The 9936-nt window shown below is 51.8% G+C and overlaps 1 protein-coding gene across 1 annotated transcript in view; it reads right to left on the bottom strand.

Annotated features, from left to right (window-relative positions):
* Positions 1 to 255: 255 nt before the first annotated feature.
* VOPP1 (VOPP1 WW domain binding protein) overlaps positions 256 to 9936 on the bottom strand; it is a 96046-nt gene continuing 86365 nt past the window's right edge. Inside the window, exon 5 of the mRNA XM_039462076.2 lies at positions 256 to 539. Within this exon, the coding sequence (XP_039318010.1) occupies positions 349 to 539 (191 nt within the window). The 3' untranslated portion in view covers positions 256 to 348. The remainder of the gene's footprint in view (positions 540 to 9936) is intronic.

Raw genomic sequence — 9936 nt, 5'->3', positions numbered from 1 at the left:
GGCCCCTCCACACACCACCTGCACCCCCAGCACTGCCTTCTTCCTCTCAGTCTCTCTCCCGAAGATCTGGTCACACCACCGTAAGGACGTCAGCCCTCGGGGACTGTCACCACACTGCCACGTGAGAGCATAGACTTCGTCAGAAACAGAAGCGACAGAGGAGACACAGTGTGAGTTCACAGATTGTCCTCCATGGAAAGCCTGAGAGAGAGCTGTGCTTGCTGTGAGGATATCAGAGGAACTGCCCTTGGCGGCCCGTGAGACCATTCTTGGAAGTGAACATCCACGGGGACAGAAAGGCCAGGGAAAGACCCTCTCCCGTCTCCCCTCTCATGTGAGGGCGCCCCACTACTTGGCCTTCACTACCTGTTCGTACGGGGGTGGAGGCGTGTTGCAGTAGGCAGGAGGGGGCGGGCAGGCCACACTCCCCTGGGGTGAGTTGGGTGGGACCTGGAAAGCCATTGCCATGGAATTCCCGACAGGGTTCATCCCCGGTCCTCCTGGGTCGGTGTAATAGGGCGGTCCCGGCTGCTGGGCTCCTGAAAGACAGACGAACACAGGTGAGGACAAAAGAGAAAGTCCCATCACACCCGGAGTATGTGCAGGCTGCAGGGCCCGCAGGTCACGCCCCGTCATTCACTCAGTGACAGTGTATGAGGGACCCAACATGCCTGGTAAGGGGGTACCTGGGGCGTGGTGACAAGCAACACGACAGGCAGGCCCTGCCCTCTTGGAACTTGGATTCTATTGGACTGCGCTCCACGTTACCAGTGCACACATCAGCAGGGAGGAAACCGGGTCACGGTAAAGTAACGCATCTGCGGCAAATCTTGGGAAGAGTTGCAGAGGCCACCCAGGCTTTGCAACTCAGCCTGGCATTATCACCGCAGCCCCACAACCCCTCTGGGCACAGAGTTTCCTGGTGACCATTTCTGAAGTAAGGTCTCCATTCCTGCCTGCTGGGCTGGCGTGTCCTCAGGGAATAAGTTACAGGCAGGGAGGCAGTGCACCTGGGCACACGTGGCCGGGCTGTGCTGATGGACGCTCCACGGGTCAGTAGTGGAGCTGTGGGCTGACTCCCTACTGACAGGCGGAGGCGCAGGGTGTGGGGGCGCCAGGAAAGGTGACAGGAGGGCACAGGCTAGCCACCTGACCCCAAATCTAGCCCTGACTGTGAGGTGCTGTTTTCGGCCTGGTGACTGTGATTGTGCAGGTTAACACTGTAGAACATGGTATATGTAAATAAAGAGAAGAAACTGTGAGTGCTGGGTGTTTCCCGGGTAAAGCTGATTTTGTGACAAGACTCAGGTGTATTTGAAGTGAGGCTTCGTTTAGCTCAGGGAGACACTCGAGTGTCAAAGAAGCTGCCCCTGTGTGAATATCGTGTAGGGTTTTGTTTTTTGTTGCAAATCTCCCCCTGACACAGTTTGATCAAGTTCTGACTCTAGAAACATGCCCCTCAAGGTGCACACGATGTCCGAAACCTCCAAAGCCCACGAGTCAGACCGTGAAAATCTGGGCATGTGCTGAAGGAGAGAATGTGGAACAGAAGCACAGGCCAGACCCGCACTGTCCCTCCGAGCGCTCTCACCTGCCAGGGGACATTCGGCACAGACGCCGCCCCGCCCTGCACCTTCGCGTCCCACAGACGCCAGCTGTGCTGCTCTGGTGCATCTCACGCCAAGCTGAGATGTGCTGTGTTTAGAAGTTGATCTACGGCCATTACCATGAGTTTCCCAAGGGCAGATACTAAGTTTTATTTAGATCTGGTTCCTGCTATACATTATACAATTAAAAAGCCAAGGATTTTTAAAAAGAGGCCATCACAATAGTCTAGGCAAGACACAGCAAAGGCCTCTGAATATCAGAGAGAAAATGGAGCGGAGGGAATGAAGCGCTGAAGCTGTCAGCAGTGACTGGCCTGGGACTGACTCGGTGGGGAGCATGTGGGGAGGGACACAAGGGCTGAGAAGAAAAGGCCCTGGCCGCCGGCCTCAATAAGGGTAATCCCAGCACTTTGGGAGGCCAAGGCGGGTGGATCACGAGGTCGAGAGATCGAGACCAACCTGGTCAACATGGTGAAACCCCGTCTCTACTAAAAATACAAAAAATTAGCTGGGCATGGTGGCGTGTGCCTGTAATCCCAGCTACTCAGGAGGCTGAGGCAGGAGAATTGCCTGAACCCGGGAGGTGGAGGTTGCAGTGAGCTGAGATCGCGCCATTGCACTCCAGCCTGGGTAACAAGAGCGAAACTCCGTCTCAAAGAAAAAAAAAATAAATAAATAAGGGCCTCCCGACAGGCAGCAGAATACCAGACAAGGGCGGGGCAGACGGTTAAGTCCGCGCTGGACTGGAGAGGTGGGCAGCTCTGGAGCCTCCTCTAGAAGGCGGTGGTGGAAGTGTGGGCATGCCCAGGGGAAGGCTTCAGGGAGGAGCAGCGCGGGAGGCCAGGAGGGGAGCAGGGAGCATCTAAGGCCGATGACAAGGACGCACAGGCCTCGGGAAGACGCGGCAGGAGGCGGTGCGCCTGGAGCCAGGGCAGCAAGGGGTGGGCGAATTTTCCAGAAGAAGTGATGTCCTCTCCCTGGCTGAAAAGAGGTCAAAATAGGCATGGCCATTTCCAGCGGCTGTGGCCTTGGAGTTCCGTGCTCCCCCGCTGCAGTTTCACACCATGGTGGACACAGGTTCCTGCTGCAGTGGGGACAAACAGTCCGGGCTGGGAGTGAAGACAGAGGAGGGGACAGGTGGCAGCTGGAAGGCACGCAGGGCAAGGGAGGGTGTCTTTGTAAGGACGGAAATGCTTGCGAATATGGGCAGGGGTGGGGAGGGACACCCAAGACAGAGAGGACTTTCGGGGAGCACGGCTCGGTGGGGGCCAGGGGCCTCTGGTGCAGCACTGGGAGCCCACTAACTAGCTGGAAGCTGGGAGGTCGTGGACAGAGTGGGCAGAGCCGTGCGGGGTTGGCCCTGAGAGCCACGGCAGGGGACTCAGCCCCTGCGGGGTTCGGCGGAGGGGCAGGGTGCACGTGGCCGGCAGCCGCCACTGCCAGTGGAAGCGGGTCCAGGTGATTGGTTTGCTGACAGGGAAGTGGGAAAGGGTAACAGGAGAGCTGACCAGGGAGATTCCAAAAGCCTCAAGGACAAAAGGAGCAGTGCATGAAGGTCACAGCTGGGGGCCAAAACAGTGATGAGGAGCGACAGGCCCACTGGTGCAGGATTCAGTGGGGACGATCTGCACAGGGGTGACAGCCAGGAGCAGGGGGACTCCACCGCCCCTCCCCCCACACGGGGTGTGCCCTGGGAGGAGCCCTCAGTTCTGGTTTGTGGTCAACAGTTCAGGTAAACAAAATACGCAGAGCATTTAGGCAGAGGCTGGGGTTGCAGGAAGACTTTCTCCAGAAGATGAGGTAGAAAGTGTCAGGAGAGGTGATTAAAACCACGACAGCCCCACGGTTGCCCCTCACGTCCCAGTCTCCATCAGGCCAGCCTGGGCCTGTGTGCAAGGTGGGGTGAGGCAGGAAAACAGAGGCTCTGCAAGAGAGAGTGCCTCACCAAGGTCACACTGCCGCTACAGCTGCGCCAGGACTTGAACCCAGCAGCAGTGAACCAGAGTCAAACTCTCCCTACGATGACACGCGTCTCTCACACAGGACGGTGAAGTGCGGGAAGAAGTTCAGGCAAAGGTGGGCTGGAAGAACCACAGGAGACTGGGGGCGTCATAGCCCCTGGGTGGAGCGCCATCTAAGAATTAAGGGGCGCCACAGCCAGCACCCCAGACGGGCTGTACTCGAACCCTCGGCAGGTCACCTGTCTCTGGACAGTGCTGGAGCTATTTTACTCCTAATGCCATCCTCTCTCCCTCACTGGGAGTCTTGCATGGTCTGAAAGGGAGCTACAGACTCAGCAAGCCTGGGAGGGCACAGTGTGATGGTAACGGAGACCACCCCTCCTCAGTGAGCTGGCCTGGCCCCGCGGGTGCCAGGGGGATAGCCAGGCAGCCTGAATTCTTAGCAGGACCTGCCAGCTCTCCAGCCCAGCTGACTGGCCAGTGGCGTGTTGGAGGGGCTGAGCCAATCTTTCCTGGGGATGCAGGAGAGTCCGGCGGGCCGCAGAGGGATAGGTGGAAATGCAGGGAGAGGGAGAGGCGGCAGACAGAGTGTATGGCCCAGGAGGGACACAGGCCAGGGGCCCAGGGGCCTGACTCCCGGCAGTGTTCCTGTTCCACCAAGGTCTTTGCGTCATTATAGTCAGCCCCTCCCAACCCAGGGCACGTGGGTCTCTGCTCTCTCCTCTCCAGCCACGCCCTGGCTTCCCCGCTCTGTCTCCTCTAGGCCAGCTGCTCCTCCAGCTGTGGGCAGGGGCCTCCATGCAGGGCAGCAGGGGCAGAGCTTGTCCCTGCCACCCAGGCTGCAGCCTGCTCAGCCCTACACTCCCCACCTCAACTCATGGGATGGCAAGCTCTCCCACGGGACCGGGCTGGCTCTGGGGGACTCCTGCCCACTTCAGAGCCTTGAGTCTCACCGGCTGCCCTAGTTTCCCTCCCCCAGCAGCAACTGCACTGCCCGGATCTGGCCTGCCCTTCCTGGGTCCTCACTAGATGACATCTCCCAGGCTTTCACCCACCCAGACCATGTCCCCTGGAATGCCTGTGCCCACCTCATGCCAGGCTCCTCCCAGCCTCTGGTCTGGCTAATTCCCATGTATCTTTTAGTCTCAGCTCAGAATCACCAGGCAGCCCCCTCTTGCTGGCTGTCACTGCCTTCCCGCTGAGCAGGCACCCCTGTCCTCTGGCACCTAGAACAAGGCAGGCCTGTGGGTGTGCAGCCCTTGCCCAGCGTGGTATGATTTTCTGAGCCTTCTGAATATAAGGACAGAACATCAATCATCCTGCTGCCCTGGGAGCCCAGAATGCACCTGGCATGTGGCAGGCATTCCATAAATACGTGGGAGGAGTGACGGAAGCGGAGGCGCGTGGCGACTTGGATCTGGGCTTGGACTCTGCCAGATTGTGCTGGGTGCACAGGGGTTTCCTGAGAAGCACCTATGTCTGCCATAATAGGCATGACTGGCTTCCCCGCCTAGCAAGCCTGTGCCGAGCCCGTGGCTCCTGTTGAGGGGAAGGCCCCGACTCCCTGCTGCAGGTGAAGGAGGGGCGGGAGTGTGGTCTTTGTAGCAGAGAGGCAGCCAGGCTATGTTTGCAATGTGGCCACTCACGCTGCAGAACCAGAAACGCCACCACCTGCACCCACTCTAACTGGCATTTTCACCTTCATAGCCGCAATGATGGATCCTGCCAGGAACTGGTGGGACAGGACTGAAATATTTGAACATGGAGATGGAGAGGCATTTGGAATATAAAAAAGAATGAAGAGGAAGGGGGATAAACTGTGTACTTGTCAAGAACACGAACCCCTAGGTAAAAAAATTGGTGACCACGATGGAGGGGCTGCGGTTAAGGCTAAAGGGAAGTGGGGCCGGAGGCTGGAGTCTCGTGAGCAGCTGAGGGCCCCAGCCAGATGGAGGCAGCCAGGCAAGGCGAAGCCAGCACGGCCGGGGAAGCGCACGCCCACCCAGACAGCTGTTGGGCTTCTGCTCATTTGGCTACAACTCTTCGCAGGACACTGGCCATGTTTACCCTTCAGGCTCCCACAAAGAGGAGCCACTGAGGGAAGGTGGACCCGGTTCTCACAGAGGCAGAGACTCCTTCAGGAAAGAGAAAGCAAGGACACTTCATGCCGTGAGTGAAACCAGCAGGCAGAAGGCCAGCAGGGCCCGGAATGTGCCCACAGACTTCAGAGACTGCAGCAAAGACGTTCCCAGAAACGCACAGATGATTCTATGGCACGTGGCTCTGGAATCGAAAGCACCTGGAAGTCCTAACCTCAGCTCCATAATCACAAGTAAGCATGGTGAGAACAAAAATGTGAGCGTTCCAAATGAAGCCCTGTGACTAAACAGCACAATTACAAAATGAGGTTATTACCAGGAGCAAATACAGAACAAAGTCAGATAACAATGCCAAGGGAGCTGCAGCTGGGAGCAATGACTCCAGACAAAAAAAAGGGCCTTTTCATGTGCACAGACAGTAAAGAAGATTAAAAAATAAAACAAATGGCAAAAGAAGCTACCTAAAATGGTATTCTCTCCCAAGGAGAATGGTTTGCAAACTGCAAGGGAGAAAAAAAAAAAATGGGTGAGGGAAAATGAAAGACCAAGATATATGAGAACTGAGCGGATGCTGGGGAGAGCTTTCAGACTGCCGGCCTCTGACCAAGTACCTCTCAGAGCAGGAGTGTGGAGGAGAACCACGACCCCAGGGCCCTGTGACACGCTAAGTGCATTTTCCTTACAGATCAACCATCTCACATGCAACCTATCATTCCAGCCCTACGGGGATGCTATGAGATACACGCTATTTCCATTTTACAGATTCAGAAGTGGAAGCCCAAATAAATTACACAATGTGCCCAAGGGACTCTCCTTCCAGTGGACACTGTTGCATCTGTGAGGACCCAAGGGGCCCTCTCTCAGCCAGGAAGGAGAGCTGAAGCGGGAGGGGCTGAGGCAGGCAGCAGGGGCCCACAGAAGGAGCCCGGCCCCAGGACGCTGCTGAGCCATGCAGTTAAACCATGGTCTTCCTGCTACAGCCTCTCACGACTCTCCTGTCATGAGACAATTCTTCCTTATTTTTGAAGCTGGCTGAACTGAGGTATATGTCACTTGTAGCCAAAAGCCCTGAACTACCTCTTCCAGAGAACATTTCCACAAGCAAAAGATGGGATGCCAGGTCACTGCTGGTCTCTCTGTGTCCTCTGAGCCTTCTAGTTTGGTTCGGTTTGGTTTTGAGGTAGTATCTGCTCATTTTGCTAAACTGTCTCAGCTCTCAAAAATATTTCTGAGCTCATTCTCCAGTTTTAGGTAAGTACTGAAAAACTGTTTACAAACAGTTTTGTTTCTCCTTCCTGATGGTTGAGTATTTTAATACTTTAGCCAGAAATTTCAGAGTAATCTTAAATATTAGTTATGATGCTAAGCAATTCAATTTTCATGGGAATTCTTTTACAGTTTCACTAAATGTGATGTTAACAATGGGTCTAAAGTGTATACTCAACAATTATTTGTGGAACATTTCCTGTTCAAAAGGCATAGCTGGCATCACACAGCCCACAATGGAAGGCTTCAGCCTGGAACCCAGAAATTTACATGAGGTCTTTATATTAATAAAAGGCCTTATATGGCTAGTTTTGAAAAAGTTTTGACAATATATATCAAACTGTACTGACAGATTTTCCACCACTGAGATAATCATTGCTTTTGATATAACTTATCATGTTAATTGCTTGCCTGAAATAAAACTATCTTTTCTTTCTTACGAAGATCATGGTTAGTTCTGATGGTTTACTACTTTGACACACTGCCTCATTCAGTTTCCTAAATATGATTCAATATTATTTTATTTTGGTGTTTGTTCCCAAGTTATACTAACTTTACAAAATGAATATGTAGCATTCCTATGATTTGTAGTAATTGATACATTCATTAAAATGAACTGTTTCTTAAAAGTTTTTTTAAAAAGTATGAATTTAAAGACATTCAGGGAGATAATTCTTTGAAGATGTCTTCAAACTCTTGCTTGCTTTTTGAGTTACTGAAATGTTCAATGTCTCGATGCACTTTGGTATCATACACTTTGCCATCTTACCAGATGTTCCAATTCATGAATGCTTCCTGGTGATTTTTAACTCCTTTGAATCTGTAGTGTTTTAATTTATGCTTTTATTTTTGCAATCTTCTACTTTACTGATTAGATTTATCAGGAGGAGAACGGGCAATGTAATTTGCTTTATTGCTTTTTATCAACCACTAACTTTTGAGATTTATATTTTTCTGATTTTTACAATTAATTTGTATTTTATTTATAATCTCTTCCATCTCTACTTCCCAGGCTTAATTTTACCCACTCTTTATATATTTCTGTGACTTTATTAATTTCTGAGCCTCTTTTGAGAGCTCAGTTCATTTGGTTTTTCATATTTTAAACTTTTAACAGAATAAAGTTAGGAATCTATTAATGCCTCTAAAAATCGGCTGAACATGCACTGCATACACCGTTGCATTCATTTCACTGACGCCCAAGTCCACTTCTGTATTCAACAAAGACAGTTCTCACTGAGTCCCAGCACTGTTCCGGGCACTCAGAACGCAGCAGCGACAAAAACAGAAAACCTCAGTTATTTTGGTTCTTACAGTTTATTGTCTCTCTTGCTTACTGCAGAGAGACAATAAGCAAGGTAAGTAAGAGAACTAGAGAGTAGATTAGTTGGTGATAAGTGCCAAGTGTGAAAATAAAGCAGGAAAATTGAAAAAAGAAAAGCCAACAGGGGAGGGGAAAGGGCAGGGCCATTTTTCCTTGTGTCTGCAGGCAGGGCCTCATGGGAAGGTGGAGGACATCAAAGAAATGGACGTGCCGGGCAGAAGGGGCAGGCAGCAGGTGCTGGCAGAGCACGCTGTGTACCTTGGCGTGTCCGTGGAGAAAGGCCAGTGTGTGGCAGGAGGGGAGTGAGCGGAGGAGCCGCAGGAGAGGTCAGAGCCTGCTGGGCAGCCAGGAGGGGTGCTGAGAGAAGAGAGGGCTTCCGTGGCTCCTCAAGGTGCTTCTGTGGGTGCGGTGGGTGCATGGGAGTGCTGGGAGCACGAGCCTGTTGTGCTCCTGTTGCGACTCTGGCTGCCTTGCTGGAAACAGACAGCGGTGAAGGCAGGGGCAGCAAGAGAACCAGCAGGGAGGCTCTCATCAGACTCTAAACAAAGGGTGGGGTCAAAAGAAAAGGCCAGCTGGGCCCAAGGCTCCCGGCCAGAGCCGGAAGGACAGAGGTGGGGCCTAGAAAGAGAGCGGAGGAGAAAACCAGCACTGCACGGTCCTCTACTCCCACGTTTTTGACTCAACACAAAATCTACGGACATAGTCTTTCATTTCCAAGTGGGTGCAGGGCGTACATTTGTTCATTTAAAGACATCTGCAAACTGCAGGTGCCCTAAGCAACTGCTAACCCTCACTGAGCGCTGACTCTCTGGCCCTGTGCTCAGCAGGGGACACGAAGGAAGTACTCTTAGGATCCCAGCTTCAGGGGCTTGAGGCTCAGAGAACTGAGCAACTTTCCCAAGATCGCCAGAGTCACAAAGTTTGAAACAGAGCTCCTAGCATCCGGGGGTATGCAGTTTCCACTTCTATAAATGTATTCAGACACACTTTGTAGTGTGAAATCGAAGAGCCTCTTTCAAATGTTCCATTAATTTTTATATTTTGATCAGATTAAGGTGATTTTTAAATCAGTATTAAAAGGACTTCCTTTTCATATGCATCTATTGGTAAATCTATGGAATACTTCTCAAAGAATACGCAAAAAAACTGGTAAGCTGGAAGCTGGAAGAAGGGAACTGGACTACAGATTGTGTATTTCTTCTTGCACTGTATATACATTGTACATTTCCTCTTAAGGTACCTACATTATCTTATTAAAAAAAACCCAAAACACCTCCTGCTGCTGCCTTTTGGGAAAGAGAGCAGGGAGAGAGTTAAAAGATATGTGGGTATGAGGTACCCAGCCCTCAGGCCAACCTGTTCGGGTTTACAGAGACCAGATACTTGAAACACAGCTGAGATGCATGCAAACATTGCTTTCAGACATCAGGGCCCTAATGTCCCACAAGAAAAGGCACAGACAAACTCGGTAAGCAAGATTAAGTAGAAACTGAAACCACACTCTGAAAGTTTTTACTTTTTTTTTCCTAGCTGCATAAATCAGAAATTGAGTGAAGACAACAGTTTTGCTTGTTGCTGCTGATTTTTACTGAACAAAAGCAAAACTAACTCTTAATAAGGAGAATTCCCGTGCATCCCACAGAGCAGATCCTGGAGCATCTGCCAGAAATTAGAGAAAA

This window comes from Saimiri boliviensis, chromosome 10, assembly GCF_048565385.1.
Source record: "Saimiri boliviensis isolate mSaiBol1 chromosome 10, mSaiBol1.pri, whole genome shotgun sequence".
NCBI lineage: Eukaryota > Metazoa > Chordata > Mammalia > Primates > Cebidae > Saimiri > Saimiri boliviensis.
This window is presented reverse-complemented; position numbering and strand designations above follow the sequence as displayed.